The 19,705-nt window shown below is 43.1% G+C and overlaps 1 protein-coding gene across 1 annotated transcript; it reads left to right on the top strand.

Moving 5' to 3' along the window:
- The first annotated feature begins 66 nt into the window (after positions 1 to 66).
- fbln7 (fibulin 7) lies at positions 67 to 13,395 on the top strand. The gene is made up of 8 exons (XM_058058793.2): positions 67 to 456; positions 997 to 1,159; positions 2,728 to 2,904; positions 4,981 to 5,106; positions 5,185 to 5,322; positions 7,819 to 7,956; positions 8,657 to 8,795; positions 11,073 to 13,395. Exons 1-8 carry the CDS (start codon positions 388 to 390, stop codon positions 11,443 to 11,445), a joined length of 1,323 nt encoding a protein of 440 aa, XP_057914776.2. The 5' UTR covers positions 67 to 387; the 3' UTR covers positions 11,446 to 13,395.
- Positions 13,396 to 19,705: the final 6,310 nt, after the last annotated feature.

Here is a 19,705-nt window from a genome sequence, read left to right as displayed (position 1 = left end):
TTACAGAGCGCATCATACTGTTTACTAAGCGGTTAAGGTGACAACCAGGAAGAAATGAATCACCATTTCAAAAGAAAAGATGCAATTTCAGATGATTACGAATTTCTGCATCTTTTTTTTACACTTAATTCGGCGCTCGCCGCTATTTCCACGCCGTGAAAATGTCGAAAACTACAGACTGTACATTGGTGGGAGGGATCCTTGCATCGACAGGAGGCGGTGTGCACAGTTCCGAGAGCACACTTTCCAACAGCACCAATCCATCTTTACAGACACCTGATGAGCATCCCATTGAAACTTCCCAAGCCACACTATAATTCTTATTCACTTGGTGTGTTCTAGGTGCCACAAGAAAAACACTTGACTTGTGACTGGACTTGTGGAGAGATGTCTTTTTGGTGCAGGTGTTTGCTTTTGCTGTGTTTGTCTGCTGCCTCTAGCCATGCTTCAGTTCAGGTAAGATCATTTGTGTGACATATGTATTTTCTATTTGTGAAATCATATTTTTTGTGCAAAATGATGGAGGGTGGAGGGGGCGGGGGGGTTGCTGTAGCATTGGATATGAGTTCTGCTGGAGACATTTCCCCACAGTCTTGGGCATGAAAGCATTTTAGCACAGGTCAGGTATGTGAATGATGATTTTGAACGTCCCGAAGCGAGTTGTTGTTGTACCAAGCCCCCCCCCAAATATGAGTACAGGAATTCAAGGTATGCCGCCTCTAAGAAAGTACTCCATTGACCATGTGATTAATAAACCTCACAGGAAGGATTATATGCAGCTTGACAACTACTCACATGAAGTGCTATAGTGGCACCCATGCAATTTTCATTTTTGTCAATTAGTGTCATCAGATGGACTTTGACTTGTCATGCTGCCTTTTGACTTGCCAAATACTTTGGACATATGTATTCCAGACATCAGCCACAACATTTGCCTTGCTGGGCTTGCATTGCACGTAAAAAAAAAAGAAAAAGAAGTATTTACCTGTTTTGTAGACCTGCATGGATAAGCACCAGGTGGTTGGGGTGCTGCGACAGATGGATAAGTTTCTGAAAGGCCAGGAGCTTCGGTTTACAGAAGGCCTCCGGATCATGAAGTCAAAACTGGCGACATTACAGAACTCTGTCTCCAAGCTGCCTCAAGCTGACCAGTCAGCTGGTAAGAGAGAAACTCACCTTTGTTTTCTGACTGTATGTCCGACAAATGTAACCAAATGCACAAATTAAAAAGACAATAATCCTGGTCAATGTCAAATAGTTATTTAACAATATGTTTATTATGGTGCTCTACACTGTATCAAAATGAAATGAAATAGAACATAACTCGTGAAAATATGTAGTATAACTCTTTTATTAATGGTTTAAATTCAATAATTAATAATTTATTAGTTAATTCTCCCACATAAACATAAACATGCTGGGTTAATTGGTGACTCCAAATTGTCCATAGGTATGAATGTGAGTGTGAATAGTTGTTTGTCCATATGTGCCCTGTGATTGGCTGGACACCAGTCCAGGGTGTACCCCGCCTCTTGCCCAAAGACAGCTGGGATAGGCTCCCCCACGCCGTGATCCTCGTGAGGATAAGCGGTGAGAAAATTGATAGAAACATAATTAACTAATTATGTCCATAGAAACCTATTAATAAGCAACATTGTTCATAGTGTAAGAATGCTCTGATTGATCGGCCAACGATCTGTATAGATTTCCATTTTTATTTCCATAAAAAAAATCATGTGATGGGTACAGTATATGCCTATCACCGCTGATCACAAAATCCCTGTGGTTTGTACTATTGAAGCCTGTAGCCTTCCCTTTGTTCAGCGTAGTGTCTTGTATAAAAATATTGTTATTATTATCAATAATAATAGCACCCAAAGTGCTTCACAATGAAGTGAACCCATTATTCATTCACTCTTCAGTCACACACACACACTAACCGGTGGTGGTCATCTACATCTGTAGCCACAGCTGCCCAGGGGTAGTCTTAACGGTAATGTGGCTGCCACATTACTACTATTATTACTTATGGCAACCACCACCAAACATTCATTCATATTCATACACCTAGTGAGGACAAGTGGTGTAGAACAGAGATGGACGAATGAGCACAAAAAAAACAAATATATTGAATATATTTAATATCCTCCTTCAAATAGTAAGTTTTCTCTCAGCCTTGACAGCAGACGTTTTCTATTGAAGAAATCCAAGGTCATCTCTGACTCTGTTAGCCACTGGGAAGAGGAAGTGGAATCGTGTTATTTGGCTGCTTTGTCAGTGAAAGGCCATGTTTAATAATAAAAAAGGCAAATTGGTCAATTAAGATGTTGTTATGGTTCAGTCATTCATGATTTCATCATAAAAAAAGTATTTCTCTTGTTTCCATGCACGCATATTTCTCATGTGGTGTAATTCTGACATGAAGCTTATCCTGTTCATCTGGAAAACATTGAACAGCAAAAATGGTCTCAAGGCACATAAGAACAAGACCCGATGAGTCATTATTAAATGCTTTTTCCCAATCTCCATAGGTATAGGAAGCATAAGTGCCATGAAAGACCAAATGGAAGTCACTTTAGAATGTTATGTAATATACAGAGTGTGTATTATGCATTTTCCAGATCAATGGATGCATTTTAGACTGCCCAGTGACACGTGCATATCCCCGGGCGGGGAATGCCAGAGGATGTTCTCCACATGTGATCAGCCCTCTTCTCTACCCCACAGCCCCCACCACCTGCCCCCCACTGGAAGAACCGAATCACGGAATCAAGTTTGGCTCCAAGCATCTGGTCGGACATGAGGTGCATTTCACTTGCTCACAGGGCTACCACCTCGTGGGCTCAGCCACACGTGTCTGCCAGGACAACGGCACGTGGAATGGAGAGGGGGCCTTCTGTAAAGGTGAGGCCTATTGACCTGCACTGAACCTGTCATGAACAACTGATTTGGGAGAATGTTCACTTGATTTGATTCAATTTCATTCAATTGAATTCCATTACATTCCAATTCTACACTTCAATTCACTTCAATTGTATTCATTTCCAATTAAGTTCCATTTCTTTTATTTTTCCATTTGTAGTCTGAATTCTGATTCTGATTTAATTCAGTTTCAGTTCAAATTCAAAATATTGTCAATCGTCCAGATCCAATTGAAGCCCTCAGCAGGGATAAAACATACTTTGACATATTGATAGAATATCTTGTTAAAAGTGGTATTCGGTATCTGAGCACACAGATGTTTTTGTCTTTTGCCCCCACATGCTCCCTCATCTTCCTTTCACTCTCTCGCTCAAGTTTCTTGCATAGCACTGTCCCACCAAACAAGATATAGACTTGAAATGATACTCAAACTATGGTCTGATAATGCTAAAGTATGCTAAGTATGCTATTGATAGCCCAATCAGCCTGCAGCCGGAGCACATTTCGTCCCAGAAAATGCAGAAGGATGCACTTATTTAAACACGTGTTTATTGACACTCATGCTTAGAGTAACCTGAGAAGGTATGACTGCAACAGTATTGTCTCTGTTCCTGTTTTTTTGACCTGGCCTCAGCTGTCTAATTTTAGCCATGTTTAAAAGGCAATAGTGTGATAGAGTGTGGAAAAGAAAACTGCAGTTTCAATGAGTTTAAAAATATCCGTCAGTTGAAGTTGGCTTTTTAATGTTTTGGACATATGGAGAGAGGCCAAACAAAATGTTGTCATCCATTATACTGCGGCTTCATTGCGTGGAGGTTTGATGAGATTGGATTATTAATACAGCTATTAAAATAATTTGTTCCAGACCCGGCAATGATAAGTGAATTTCCGTATAGTAGGACTCAATATTAATGAATTGTAAATACTTTCATAGAAAACCTATTTATGACTTTATGCATGCAATTTATTTACCATTATTAGAGCCCTCTAGACATGAAACAACACCCCTAGAGTCACCTTTATACTTTTATACTACTACTACTGTTCGTGAAGCCTCACATGCTAGCGAGCTAACTAGTTAGTCTCCAATTTATTTACTTCACTCAGGTAAAGTGAGAAAGAAAGACTAAGAAGCCAAAAACATACCACTTCCATACAGACTGGGAGAACCTTTTTTCACTCTTAACATGTCGTATATGCCATGGGCGACTACATGCAGTGTAAAGGTAATCTAATGTAATAAGATAAGATAAGATAAGATAAGATATGCCATGCCATGGCTCATCAATGTCTTGTCTTATTACTGATGCCTACTGACCAGAATACTACATACACATTGTCTTTCAATATTTTGACTAATAATAGGCCATAGTTAACCACGAAACAGCAATCATTTATAAATTTTTCAAAAAACGCAATGAAGCAAGGGATGAATGTACATATATCTTTATGGGCGTCTCAATTATTCACAATTTACGGCATTTGCTGGGGGTGCTGGAATGTAAGTCCCCCCACAATGCAGTGGTGATTTGTATTTTTAATGGCTGTCTGATCAGATTTGCACTATGTAAATACCTGTGTTTGATTACAATTTGACCCTTTTTGTAGCTTTATTAATGTAGCATCGTCATGTGCCAGAGCTCACTGCTACTGACTCTTGTGCAACAGTAACACTGTTTTTCATTCCATTGCATACAAATGTTTTGTTTTGTTTTGTTTTTAATCCGGATACGACAGCAAAAAAATGCACTGGATCATTTGAGGACATGGCAGAGAGGCAGACACATGGGTGGAAAAAACATGAAAACTATTTTTATGAGACAAACTGTTCTTCAGCTTCACACAAATATTTCAGAATGATTTTGCCTTTCTTTGGCAGTAGAATCATAGACCCTGAGAAATAAGATTGTGCTGTAAAAATAATTAAGTATGTGTTTGCCTTTCATCATAAATAACTATGGTTGTATTTTAAAATCACATATTACAAGATTTATTTTTTCATGTCAAAAAGGACAGAAAAGGCTTTTTGTTCTGAGTCGTCTTGTCTCCTGTGGTCAGACATTAGCGAGTGTGCAAGTAACCCCTGCCAAAATGGAGGAACATGCGTGGAAGGTGTCAATCAGTACAAATGCACCTGCTCCCAGAACTGGAGTGGCTCCCATTGCCAGCACCAAACTCAGACAGGTAACATCCACTCAATAAATCATTCAGGTTCATTTAGCTGCTGACATCAACCTTGTACTTTAAAAAAAAAAAATGCAGCTCCTCCTGAGTGGAGCGTCATGAACGATCCAGCATTTAGCCGAAAACCTCGCTGTGCCCAAGTGAACCGAGCCCAACACTGCAGTTGTGATGCAGGCTTCCATATGAGTGGCACTTCTGACAATAGTATCTGCCAAGGTGAGATACTCGTTACTACTGGATTACTTTCAACTCTATACTGACCTGTGGTGTGACACCGTAACTCCGCACAAGAAACAGCCACTAAAAACCTGAAATGACCAGTGGAGGCCAGTCTTCAACCAACAAAATAATCCTCTCCTGGGGTCATGAGCTGATTAGCATGCATTGAGGTCACAGTTCAGGTGTTTTTCGGGTGTAAGCGTTCACATTGCAATGGACAACAAACAATGCAATGACTTCTTCTTCTTTCTCTTTGGGCTTTTCCCTTCAGGGGTTGCCATAGCAAATCAATCTCCTCCATCCAACCCTGTCTTCTGCATGTGTCTCTCTCATACTAACTACCCTCATGTCCTCCTTCACTACAGCCATAAACCTCCTCTTTGGTCTTCCTCTATGCCTACTGTCTGGCAGCTCTAAACGCAGCATCCTTCTACCAATATATTCACTATCTCTATATAACTACGTATATATACGTCCCTGACAAAAGTCTTGTCGCTTATCCAAGTTGTAGGAACAACAAATAATAACTTGACTTGTAGTTGCTCAATTGGAATCAGAAATGACTTATATGAAAGGCAAAGCCCTCTAGATTATGCTTTTTATATCAAAATAAAGTTTTGTACCATTCATTGAGTTTTATCATTTAATTAGGACATAAAGGTCAGATTTTGCTTGGACAAAAGTCTTGTCGCATACAAAAAAATGTAGAAATAATACATATACTTATATATTTTAAATACACAAATATGCTACAATAACATCAGAACATAAAGTCATTGTACCTTGGAAAAAAGAATTAATATTGTGTATGGCTTCCATGAGCTTGGAGGACTGCATCCATACGTCTTGGCAATGACTCAAATAACTTATTGATGAAGTCATCTGGAATGGCCAAGAAAGCAGTCTTGCAGGACTCCCAGAGTTCATCAGGATTTTTCGGCTTCATCTTCCAAGCCTCCTCCTTCATCTTACCCCAGACATGCTCAATAATGTTCATGTCTGGCGACGGGGCTGGCCAATCCTGGAGCACCTTGACCTTCTTGGCTTTCAGGAACTTGGATGTGGAGGCTGAAGTATGAGAAGGAGCGCCATCCTGCTGCAGAATTTGCCCTTTCTTGTGGTTTGGAATGTAATGGGCAGCGAGAATTTCTTGATATTTCAGGCTGTTGATGTTGCCATCCACTCTGCAGATCTGTCGCACACCCCCATACTGGATGTATCCCCAAACCATGATTTTTCCTCCACCAAACTTGACTGTTTTCTGGGTGAATCTTGGGTCCATGCGGGTTATACTGCAGAAGACCTGTTGGAACCCGCATGGACACAAGATTCACCCAGAAAACAGCCCAGTCGCCAGACATGAACATTATTGAGCATGTCTGGGGTAAGATGAAGGAGGAGGCTTGGAAGATGAAGCCGAAAAATCCTGATGAACTCTGGGAGTCCTGCAAGACTGCTTTCTTGGCCATTCCAGATGACTTCATCAATAAGTTATTTGAGTCATTGCCAAGACGTATGGATGCAGTCCTCCAAGCTCATGGAAGCCATACACAATATTAATTCTTTTTTCCAAGGTACAATGACTTTATGTTCTGATGTTATTGTAGCATATTTGTGTATTCAAAATTAAGTATATGTATTATTTCTACATTTTTTTGTATGCGACAAGACTTTTGTCCAAGCAAAATCTGACCTTTATGTCCTAATTAAATGATAAAACTCAGTGAATGGTACAAAACTTTATTTTGATATAAAAAGCATAATCTAGAGGGCTTTGCCTTTCATATAAGTCATTTCTGATTCCAATTGAGCAACTACAAGTCAAGTTATTATTTGTTGTTCCTATATATATATATATATATATATATATATATATACATATATATATATATATATAGGAACAACACAATGTTTAAATCATCTTGGGGAGGTTTCTACTTAAAAGTCTCTCACCTTACATATATCTAAGGGTGAGCCCAGCCTTGTACTACTTCGATCTTGTCCATTCGGTCACTACACAAAGCTCATGACCAAAGCTCATTGTTATTTAACAGTAAAACCATCTGAAGGTCATAAATTCATTCCCTAGTTAGTTTGTTGAAATGGCATCAATATAAAGCACCCGTATTGTCCATTCCATGTTCAGCACAGGACAGTTTGGGATACTTTGGGTCGGTGTACACAGCATGTGAGGCAAATAGTGGTCATGGCAGATACTGACTGGTGTTTGAACCCCCCACTTATTTACAACCACAAAGTACACATTCCACAGGAAATGCCTGTATATAAAATTTCCATTTATAAGGCATATTATGTATTTCTTGTTTATAATACCAGAGCAACATGGTAGACAGAAACAGTCTCCACATATGTTTGTTCCAGTATGTGTTTTAATATGGTGAATTTCCTCCATCCAAACATTCCTGCCATCCTGTGTATAGCAGCCCCTGCATGGTCGGTCCCGAGATGTCTGCCTTTTCCTGTTTTTAACAGATGTCAATGAGTGTGAAGTCTACCGTCTGGACCAGGGAGGGACGTTATGCGTTCATGAATGTGTCAACGTCCCCGGCTCATACCACTGCTCCTGCCCCAGTGGCTACAAGTTGCTCCCAGATGGGCGGAGCTGTGAGGGTGAGTGACAAGAGGGTACAGCGGGACAAAGGCTCATTCACTAGCGAGGAGCGTCACACCTGACTAGCTGGGTGGCAGCACCAAAAGGGGGGCTACTCTGTGACTTACAGGGACAAAAAGCTTCACCAATGTATCAACAATGTTAGGACTAACATAGTAAACGATTGTGTACTTAACAGGCAACGTCACGCTAGGATTTATGTTAAGATATGTAGTGAAGCCTTTTTTTGTTTGTCTACAACGCTGTCCTCTGTGAAGTGGTACACATGGTGGCTCATCAGCTGGGGCAAATTGGGGGTGGGATGTCCACGAGGAAGTTTTTTTTTCTTCATGATGTCATTGCAACCCGTAACTTTGCATGTTTCTTCTTTACACAACTAAGGGAGATAGACGTTCTCATGTTTAGTGCTTGTAAACATGTTCCCGGGCCACATATTACTGTTATTACTGTTGGAACATGATTACAAAGTCAAATAGGAGACCTTTGAGATTCTGAGACTTTTTTGAACACAATGTTTGGCCCTGGAATGAATGACCTCACCATTTCCCAGCAGAAAGGATCTTTAGGACACGAAGCGTTTCTGTGAGACTGAACCGAAAAACCAAATAAACAATTGGAGCTCAGCACCGCTCAGACTGCGGATGGTCTGGCTCCCGGCCCCTCGCTCCTCTTACATGCCGCTGCTGTTTTGTCTTCCAGATGTGGACGAGTGTTTAAACCAGCAGCACAACTGTAGCCGAGGAACAACATGTATCAACACGGGGGGAGGCTTTCAGTGTGTCAACCCAGACTGTCCCCGCTCCCATGGCAACATCACCTACGTCAAAACATCCCCCTTGTATGTGCTTTTAACTTATTTGCATGTGTTTCATCGTCCAAAGATTCAGTAACTTTATGCTAAATGTAGAAGAAAGGCTCCTGGGGGACATTTTGACTAATAGCAGGAAAGAGGAGTACAAATATATTGTAGAATTGTAGAATTGATTTGTTTATAATCCTCAAACCATGTCCAAATCCTCTTTGTAAGTCAGGTCTACATTTGGGGATGAGCTCTAGCAAAATATGAAAGAAAAATATTGATTTCATAGATGTTGGCTCATATTAGCTTAGGTATGGTCAACACAACCATCACTGGAAATAAGTGTTGTGTGTTGTGCTGTGGGATGGACCTGAAGGTGTGCAGTGCATGCCTGGATGAGTAGGGTATGTCGTTATTAATAATAAGATGATCACATGTACTGCATATGTTTGGATGTGTTTTCTACTTGATGACATGACAGCTTACGGCCTCTGCGAACTGACATACCACTGAAAATTACTGTAAACCAAAATCAGCCATGAAAATGACTGGAACACATAGCATGTTGGCCCTCCTCTGGAGTCAGGGTTAAATGAGGTAAATCACCAGAAGTAGAAAGAGTATTAGAGTACTGAAGCAAAAGTAGACATTTCCCAATACTAAATAAAGGCATTCAAGGACATTGTGATGTATATAGTATTATCCACTGGTCAGTGATGTTACTGTAATGTCCGGCGAGATACACAAGCACCAAGTCTGATTGATGGAAGAACAGGTTGCCGGTTTGAATGACTTTTGCGGCAGTAACCTAAGCCAAGCTAAAGCTCAACGCCCAATTATCACTTCCTGTACGCCCCTCATTCTCTTCACTATAGCACCGGAACACAGTTACTGCAACACACACAAGCATGAGTCTTATTCATGTCTTCACTGGTTTTCTGTTATTATGTCTACTGTATTGGATAATACCGGTCTAAGGGTGACTGGGGTGCTACTTCATGTCTAGAGGGCTCTAATAATGTTGAAAGCCATGTTTAGAAGGTCGTAAACAGGTTTTCAACCCTCTAACTGCAAAAACATTCCATTTATAAAGGAATTCTAATTGCCGGAAATTCATTTATCACATAATCGAACCATGATAAACAAGGGATTGCTGTATTTTCTATTCAGTTACAGATTAGAGTACAATGCTACAATACTTAAAGGACCTATTATGCTCATTTTTCGACCCTCTGTATTGAGTTGTGGTCAGAATCTGCAATTATTCCAGCTGTAATTTATTCCACCCATGGCCTGCTTCCGGGCACGGCCATATAAGGAAGTCCGCCCCTCTTTGACATCCCAAAGGGACAGTTTTACCACGCCTTCTGAAACAAAGCGTTTTGAGCCATCCCAAACTTCTTTCAGGCCTCACAGGGCCCAAATGCGCAAACCTCATTATCTGATACTTTGGCATGGTTTAACACGACAATACAACATTCTAACTACATTTATAGGTCAGAAAAGTGGAAGAAGTATAATAGGCCCCCTTTAAGTACACAATTTCTAAACATGCGCACAGTAACGTAAGTGCATTTAATTTCTGGTAAACACAATTTCAGAAAAGCAATGACTGCAAACTACAACCGCAATAATGTTTTTAACAAAACTGAGCATCATTTTTATTAATGCACCCAGTGTTATGCCTGGTGGGGGTTTATCATCATTAACAACCATGGAGAGGGCAGCTCAAAGGAGGAGATGATTGCACACATGCACACAGAAGCCACATGAGAAGTCCGAAACTTTGTGGTAAAAACTGTGTAATAGTGACGCAAACCAGATGTGACAAGAGCATGCATGCTCAGCAGAACCTCACTGGCGAACATTCTTTTTTTTCTCTTTAATGTTGTCCCAATTGCTGAGAAACATTACAACCTCATTTGTCAAGCCAAGTTGCTTGCTCTAAAGCGCTGAAACATCGTACTGTGCGCTGACTTACTTACTTTTGCTGGCAGCAGTGTGCCAGCAAAAGGAGCAAGCGAAGGTTTGGAGTGAAGCAAAGCATTGCTTAGATCTGTCATTTGCAGTTTGCAGTGGTGTAGAACTGGATCTGCAGGGAAATCGTCAGTATGATGCTGATTTTAATGACAAAAACACATAATGAAACTAATCACAACTATGATGAAAGTCTAGCTTGGTCTCGTAAGTGCTTCCTGTATATGTACAGTAGGTGTTACCTCTCCTGGAGGCTCTAAATGAGTTGTATACAGTACTACTGTCCTACAGGGTTTATACTGTATTACCTCTAACAGGATGTGTTTCTGTATTGTGTAGTCAGTGCGAGAGGAACCCCTGCCCCATGGACAGCCGCTCCTGCAACCTCGCCCCTAAGACCGTCTCCTTCCACTACCTCTCCCTCCCTTCCAACCTGCAGACACCTGCAACCCTTTTCCGAATGGCCACTGCGGGGGGCCCTGGGCGGGCGGGACCTGACAGCCTGCGCTTTGGCATCGTAGGAGGAAACACCCGAGGCATCTTTGTCATGCAGCGCTCGGACAGACAAACCGGCGAGCTGATACTGGTCCAGCAGCTACACGGGCCGCAGGAGATCAGCGTGGACGTGGACATGTCAGAATACACCGACCGCACCTTTCAAGCAAAGCATGTGGCCAGAGTCCACATTTTGGTGTCACCTTATAACTTCTGAGGAAGGTGAGGAACTGACTGTGCTGATCACCTCCATCACCTCACAGGCCAAGCCTTGCTTCATTTCAAAGTTTTCAAAACAATACTATTATACAATTAGCATTAACAGCAAAAACAGCAGCGCTATTTGGAAGAGCATCAAATACCACACCACATACCGTCATGGAAAAATTGGATTTGAGTTTATTTGTTGTTCTTTAATGCCTGGCACAGCTAAAGGTACTGGTGCTCATAAGAGTTTAATTTCAGAGCTTATATCTAGCCATTTCGGTTGTTTTCATGATAATAACCAAAACCAAAAGTTCTTACATTAACAGCTATGGCATTGACAGTTGATGTTGTGTTCATTGTATTCCTCATGTAGCATACCTGTAGTCGTACCAGACATAATAATATTTTTCCATGACTGTATTGGATATGCCTGTTATTCATCATTAAGATACATGCTTTATTGCTCTAAAAAAATAAGTATTAAGAATTTGAATGCAGTTGTTAGATAGATAAAAAGTTGATGATGAAAAGTTATGAGAATTGTCTGGAAACTTTCCATAGAAAGTTACAGTACAGTAGTACAGTACACTCGTCTTATGTCAGCAACCATTTCAATACAGTATATCCTCCCAAAAGAAAATACTTTAGAAATGTAACAATGTACTTTAGTAGCTTGTATAGCGATATAGATTTACTTTCCACTGAAATTGACACAACACACAGCAATTAATTATCAAATTCGCCAACCACTCAAGCGAGTGTCAAAGTGATTGTGTCATGCATACATTTAAATGTAATGGCCAGGGGACGCACGAGTGCTACTGGTACTGGGATGCTCCGGTTCACCCTCTCCCTTGGGAAACTGGGCCACATGACACTTCCAACATAACAAGCCCTTCAAAATGCTTGCTGAGGAAGCCAAAGGTGATGGAGTGGCCAAGTATGCCTCCAGTCCAACATCCGCCAGCGATGTCACCAGAGATGTCATCACGGAAAAGTTGATGAAAAATTCAGTAACAACCTTTGCAGCTCTGGTGGATTCCATGCCCAAGAAATTAAAGCATTGCTAAATAAATATGGTGCTGACACTAAATAATGACACTTTGGACACAATTTGGTCATGTTCATTGTGTAAGCTGTATATTATATTATACTCCCACGACTACTACTACTACTACTTTCAAGTTTCATTTCTACAGTACAACAGATAACGGTTTTTACAAGGGTTACACCCCAGACCACTTGCAAACACCAAAAACTGAGTAATGCAAGTAATTGATATGCGCATAAAAAATGCCTGTTTTGATGCGCTCGCCCCTCCCTCGCTCATTGTACAACCAAAAATAACAGCAAGTAAGAATGGTTTCAGAAAAAAATGCATACACACTCATATAGTGTACATGCAAAACAATAATTAGACTAATTTTAACTTTCCAACCTGCTGCGCTGTGGGTTTCCAGCATGTCTTGCACAAGAAAAAACATTGTTTTGCAAATCCATGTGTTTCGCATAGTCTGTGAGGAACAGTTACATAGTGTATTCCACATGTTACATGTTTGTGTTATTTTTGGTTGAGTGAGGAAAGCATCTGGGTTGTTGCTCCTGTTGGTTTATGGTGTGTGAGTAAGACTGTACATTTCAAACTGATTCAGTGTATATAAAGAACACTTCATCAAGCAAGTTGAAGTTAGCCTCTGACTATACTGTGCAACTCAAGCTTTACCTATACATTCCATTTTGGGATGATTTTGTCCAAATTAATGGACTAACGATGAAAATGGTAAGCAGACAATGGTTGTTTTTTTTTCCAGCGGCCCCCATTCTCCCCACCTCAACAAACTTCTACTACTGAAAGGAGCTTATTTCATAAGATCAAGCTCCCCTTAAATTGCATTTGACTTAAATCCACATTTACACAATTAAAATGCACATTCAACAGAAAAGACATGAACAGCAGTTAGTCTATAGCCGCCAAGTAACGTTAGCTTATTTGATCATATACATCCCATAATGTGGTGTACATTAGGTTATGCTATAGCGCCATACTTTTATATTTGGCCTATTCTTTTATTTGTAAATGGTGCACCTGATTGACTTTGTCTTTTCCATGTTTTGTTGACACAAACTAACAACACTTATCATCATCTCCTACCATCACCCAACTAGCAGTCAAGGCTAAACCAACTTATATTGCCTCAAAATTTCATCCTTTTTAGTTCACATTTTCAAAGTGAAATAGCATGTTTCAGGCTCTTGTTCTGCAATATAATGAATATGATATAACAGTTAATAATAATGTCTTATTGTGGGGCAATTACTGTTATAAGTTTGATTTTTGTTTACCTTATAATTAAGCTTAAGGCTGAGGTCCCCTAGCAAAACATCTTTGGTTTCATCCACATCACGTGGTAGACCAGGGGTGCTCATTAAGTCGATCGCGATCTACCGGTCGCGGAGGTGGTACTGGTCGATTGCGGCGTGACATTAAAAAAATATCATCCTAGCATCAATGCCGTCACTTGATTGATATACAGGGCAGCCATTCAGATGACAACTGAATGTTGCCCTTCGGGTGACCAATCAAATCAAACAACGTCTCTAAGTGCAGCAGAACTTACGATGTCAGCCTATCATCCATCCCCGTTACTTGATTGACATACAGGACAACCAATCAGATGACAACTGAATTTTGACCTTTAGGTCACCGCTCATGCGTAAACAACGATGCAAAGTGCTAAGCTAGTCGGCAAATTGCGTCAGATTTTAAGCCCTCGCTAAAGTTTATGGTCACTAAAATGAGTGAAGTAGCTGGACCAAGTAAAAAGGAAAAAACATATCACTTCCATACGGAATGGGAGGTGGACTTTTTTTTTCACAAAGTCTTTTTCGAAGTGCGTTTGCCTGGCTAACCTGGCTATCAGCAGCTACTGTCCGGACTATGCATCCCTGGCTGATTCAATTCAGTGCAAGTCATCAAAGTAAACTCAGGTAATTACAACAAATGTTAATAGTTAATTATGTGTGTTTTGCAATATTGGCTTATTTGGTTATGTAAGGTACATCAACATACATTGTACGTACAAATAATCCTCAATACATTTGAAAATAAATAGATGTTTTGCATTTTTGTAGTGGGTAGATCATTTTGACTCGGTCATTTTAAAAGTAGCTCGCATGCTGAAAAAGTGTGAGCACCCCTGTGGTAGATGTTTAATCGCGTTTGGAGGCGCGAGTATCCTGCCTCTAGAGGGCACCCGTCTGCCATGAGGATTTGGTGGGCGCTGAGCATTTTTTAAGCTTAATCTTTTTAAGCGTGCCATTCCATCCATTTTCTATGCTGCTTATCCTCACTAGGGTCGAGGGGGTATGCTGGAGCCATTCCAGCTGACTTCTGGCAAGCAGCGGGTTACACCCTGGAGGAGTCGCCAGCCAATCACCGGGCAGATGTAGACAATTCACATTCATACCTATGGACAATTTTGAATCGCCAATTAACCCAACATGCATGTGGGAATAAGCCAGAGTACCCGGAGAAAAACGAAGAAAAACTCAAAGAATGCAAGCGGAGATTCTAACCTATAGGTCTTCCAGGTTTCCTGGCTGTGTGGCCAACATGCTAACCACCCAGTCACCGTGTGGCCTTTATAATGAAGGAATATTGGGTGTTGCGTCTGTTCCAACGGGTGATGAACACTGGCGGAGTACAGGTGTGTCATGGGAGGCTCGCTGGCCTGATTCAAAGTTAATTGGTTCACACATCAGGGTGGAATTAAACGACCACAAGCTATATGCAGGGGTGAGCACGAGTTGGCAGGTCGACTTGTCGGGAGGAGACACGACCGGTAAGCTAAAATTTATATCCATTTATGGTGCCGCTGCTGTCTGTGTACGCCATTTGTGTGCAGCCTGTTGGAATTTGACCACCTGTTCTTAGGTCAGTGATTCCTGTGGGTGTCGTGTTGGAGGCAAGAGATGACAACGAACTTGTCAGTTATATGGTTTACTCTCAGACCAGTCAGATTACATGGAGCTCCGGGCCCATAAGTCTTCCCCTAACACCTGCAGAGACGTAGGCTTTACTTACAGGTCGGAACAAATGAGTACAGCTAACTGTCCCTGCCCGGCTTTTATTATGCTAAGAAATGTCGGTCGATCTCTGGCGCATCACAGGTGGCCCCCCTCCTTTCCTCGGCCGATGTCTTCTCACCAACTCAAGGCGGGTGGGGTGGAGTGGTGGAGCCAGTCGTTATCGACAGGCCATGGCTGCCGACATCATGCTCCCCCGTTATCTGTTGTTAGTCAAAATTGTGGATGTGTAGGAGAGCTCCGGAACAGTATGTGCCTGAAAGCGATTATGTGTCCTGTGATTTGCCCAAGGCTGCTTGGTTCTACTTGATTAAATGTAGTGCATAGTTATATGAGTGAGACACAAGAAATAGGAGACAAACATACATGAGACACAAAAAATAGGAGACAAACATAAATGAGACACAAAGAATAGGAGACAAACATATATGAAATCCTTCAATCCCCCTCATGGCCTCAACAGAGGCCACAAGGTGAAATACCGAATCAGAGTTAGGGAAGAAGCACCCGGTCACCCTGTGCAGGCGGGCCAACTGGTATTGACCTCGCCCATCGGCCGCCATCACCCTGGACAGGATGAGCTGGAAAAGGCACTTGGAACACGGGAGACAACAGCAAACTGACAACGAACAAACGAAAAAACCATCCAAAACAAGAAACACTAAAACTGTAATAATAATGCCGGAGGCCAACTCTTTCCCCTTACCAAAGTAGCTCATCAACGAGTCCCACGGGCTGGTGTCCACACCGACATATGATTTCATGCGTTTATTCAAAGCTGTGAAACCTTCAATTGCACGAGACAAACGACCACCCGGTGCCGTAATGTTTGGGATGAAAGTGCAACATTCCGTACCAGTCATTGCACACACACCATGTTTTTCTGCCAATAACATATCGAGAGCGATACGATTTTGAAAGGACATCAAAGACGTGGCCCGCAACTGTTCACTTACCACCTTGAAGCCTTCTTCGGTCTGATTGGAGAGGCGTTGTAGATTGTAATGCACATAATTGATGCAATCAACATTTTTATTAACGGTGATCCAAGGGATAATTGACTCAAAACCTGCCGCAATCTGATTGACTAATTTATATTAGTCTGGAACTCTCTCTTGTAACGTTTAGAAGCACTGGTGGACACCATTGCGTCTGGGACCGCCGTGGCAGTTATTCGGCCTCCGACCACACCTACAGACGAAAAAGAACACAGAGTGAGATAAAGAAGTATAGCTAATGACAAAAATGTCAAAACAAAGCCAGGAAGCTTATCCTAAGTGGCATGTAATATAGTTTGCCGCTTGCATGTATGTTGTGCAGTATCAGTGTAATCAGGTGCTGAACTATCAGTGTGTGTGTGTGTGTGTGTGTGTGTGTGTGCGTTAGTTAATCCAGAAATTGCCTCAGTTGTTGGTTTGGGAGGAGGAGACCCCAGGACTCGGGATATCGCCAATGCAGCGACATCTTCACCACCTCCTCCCCCCTCACGGGCTGCATCCAATGCAGGCCGAGATGACCTAAGAGATGAGACATCCTCCGGGGCAGGCCGGTCTTTTGGATGAGAGTCGCGACCCCCGCGGTGTAACAAGTACACAACGGTTGTCTGCGCAGCCAAAGCAGAGGCCAGCGACTGAACTAGGGTCACAAAGGCTTGTGAAGTCTCAGAGTCCCAGTCCAGCCTGGTGTTGGCATGCTTAGAGCCCTTGGCACGCACTAACGCGCGCAAGGGTGCAGTGCGTTCCGCGTAGCAGGGGATGTACTGTCGACTGTAACCACACAGTCCCAAAAAGGACAGCATTTCACCCACCGTGGAAGGCTTAGGATGCCTGAGGATGGACGCACGATGGGCGTCCGACATGGCGTAGCCAGCAGCTGAGAGAACACGACCCAGAAAGGTGACAGTTTTCCTCCAGCATTGTAGCTTTTTGCGTGAGACTTTGAAGCCCAATTCGTACAGGCACAGCAGCACGGCTTCTGTGGCCTGCAAACAACAATCAGCAGAGTCAGTGGCGAGGAGGAGATCGTCCATCCATCTGGAAGCTGCAAAACTGACAACACCTGGCGCAAATGATGATTGAACAAACCAGGGCTGTTCTTGAAACCTTGGGGCATGCGGGTGTACTGGAACCGTTGGCCATGATAGGTGAAAGCACAAAAACCTACGTCAAATGGACCGTTGGACCACACCCCCTCCGGGATGGTGTCCAACATGGGTCCGGAGAGTTCGTGATCTGTCAGTGCTTTTAGCTCGTACCTGTCAATCAAGCGATGTTGAACAACGGACACGTCTGTGCATTGGCACACCACACGATACGCCGACTCCGAGGGAGAGTGTTGTACCTGCGGTACCTCAGGGAGCGGCGTCCAGTCTTTAGCTGCCAACAACCGTTTCACCATGGGACCCAAGGACCGTTGTTCATGTCCTGGGGCCACAGCCAAAGAGATGTGTGGCACTGAATCAGGGGTGCCTTTGTACCAGGCCTGTTCCAACTTAAAAAAATAGATGCTGGCTGCCACCCCCTCAGGACCTGCGAAAAGACGAGAAGAATTTAACCACTACTCCATACCTTCCTGATATGTCATATCCTGTTGTGTGTCGTAAAACAATGTGCAATGTAACGGGGTGGTGGGAGGCATATACGTGGCCTTGGACAGGATCCATGGTTTCCATGTCTCATGGACTGACACCACACTGCTCGGTGACGAAGTCCGAGTCAGAAGGCACCAATAAATGTTGGCTGTTGTGGTTGCCGGCAGTTCTTTGAGCAGGTATTGTCCTCCTGTACTTTGGTTGTTGCAGTCCATTGTCGTGCCATCTGGCAATGTCAGGGTTAAACCAGAGTCTGTGCACAAAATAGTAGCATTAGAAGCAGTCAATATGTCACGACCAAGCAAGTTCAAACCAGTTGGCACCGCCGTCCTGGTCTTGGTGGTATTGACCAGCAGGGGAGGTTGAGAAGCTGCTTGCTGTTGCTGAGGTCGGTGGAATGGGCCGACCCGCCCACGTGAGCCTCCTTGTGACTGCATGCCTTGTGGTTGATGAGCCCATGGTTGCTGCTGCTGTTGTTGTGGGAGCGACTGCGGTGGTCCTGATGGTGACCACTGTCCAGTGCAGGTGAGGCAATCTCGTGCCCAGTGGTCAAGAGCTCCGCACACGAAACAGCCAGTGTAGCCCTGAGATGGTCCACCCCTTCTCCCACCTCGGTTAGATATGCCACCACACCCCTGCCACATTATGTTTTTCTCTTTCTTTTTATCTGAGGTGAACTCTCATTCTTTAGCCGATTATAATTTCAATAGTTATGCTGCTGAATCCTTTTGTGTTTTATCTTTTTCGTCCTCCTCCTCACGGTGCCTGCGCATGTGGTGTAACAAGATTGCTTTGTATGATTCTTGTGTTTCGACTGACAGATTAGGAACATCTTTTAATTTGTTAGCCACTGACGAGGGCCTTCCAGCTAGCACTGCCGGAAACAGTGTGGTCACAGACAGCGGACGTCTCCCCAGGCCAAACCGAGGCCAGCTGTGAGGCGCAATACCTCGTTGATCCATGGGTCTGCTCCACGGGCTAGTGGAGGCAACTTACGACACATGCCGTCAATGTCTGTTATGGTAAAAGGTGTGTATTCTGTGTGCTGGCCCGCCACGTCAACTTTTAAAGGCATAACTGTTTTAGATCGAGCCCCTGTGTTGTCCCGTCTCACAGGGGTTGGTGAAGACGGCGTTAGGGATATGTCATCTTCCGATTGGGTATCCTGTTCCGCCGTAGGTGTCGCCGGCTGGCGCCTGCCGTAATCCGTCTCAGCAGTGTATCGGCGCCTGGTACTGCCTTCTGGCAACACATTAGACATGTCAATTCGTTTTAAAAATCTTAGATACGCTTTTACTGTGTCTGGCCGAATCTATAAGGGACATGTTTTGCGCCGCACCCGTGCAGGAAGTCGCACCGCCTGTCTCCACTGACGGGTCGCCAACCTGTGGTGCGGGGCTGCCTATGTCTGTTGGGGGATGGCGCCTTGCTTGTTGTAGGGTCGGAACGTGTCTATTTAACTCCTCGCCATTAATGTCTCTTAGAGTAGGATAGACTCCACTGGGAGGGTTTGAATCGGGTGGGGGTGCCGATGGCGTGACCACTAGGGCCCTTCTCGCCTTTGACTGATTTTCCCGCGTCATGTACGGGGCGG

Source organism: Doryrhamphus excisus, linkage group LG20, assembly GCF_037039965.1.
Source record: "Doryrhamphus excisus strain RoL-2023G ecotype Guam linkage group LG20, RoL_Dexc_Guam_v1.1, whole genome shotgun sequence".
NCBI classification, from domain to species: domain Eukaryota; kingdom Metazoa; phylum Chordata; class Actinopteri; order Syngnathiformes; family Syngnathidae; genus Doryrhamphus; species Doryrhamphus excisus.
This window is presented reverse-complemented; position numbering and strand designations above follow the sequence as displayed.

What these genes read in the sequence shown, in the direction of transcription:
- fbln7 (XM_058058793.2), top strand. Translation starts at nt 388, where the DNA reads ATGTCTTTTTGGTGCAGGTGTTTGCTTTTGCTGTGTTTGTCTGCTGCC. An exon ending in AGAGGGGGCCTTCTGTAAAG is followed by an intron (nt 2,905 to 4,980) that starts GTGAGGCCTATT and finishes TCCTGTGGTCAG; the next exon opens with ACATTAGCGAGTGTGCAAGT. An exon ending in CCAGCACCAAACTCAGACAG is followed by an intron (nt 5,107 to 5,184) that starts GTAACATCCACT and finishes AAAAAAATGCAG; the next exon opens with CTCCTCCTGAGTGGAGCGTC.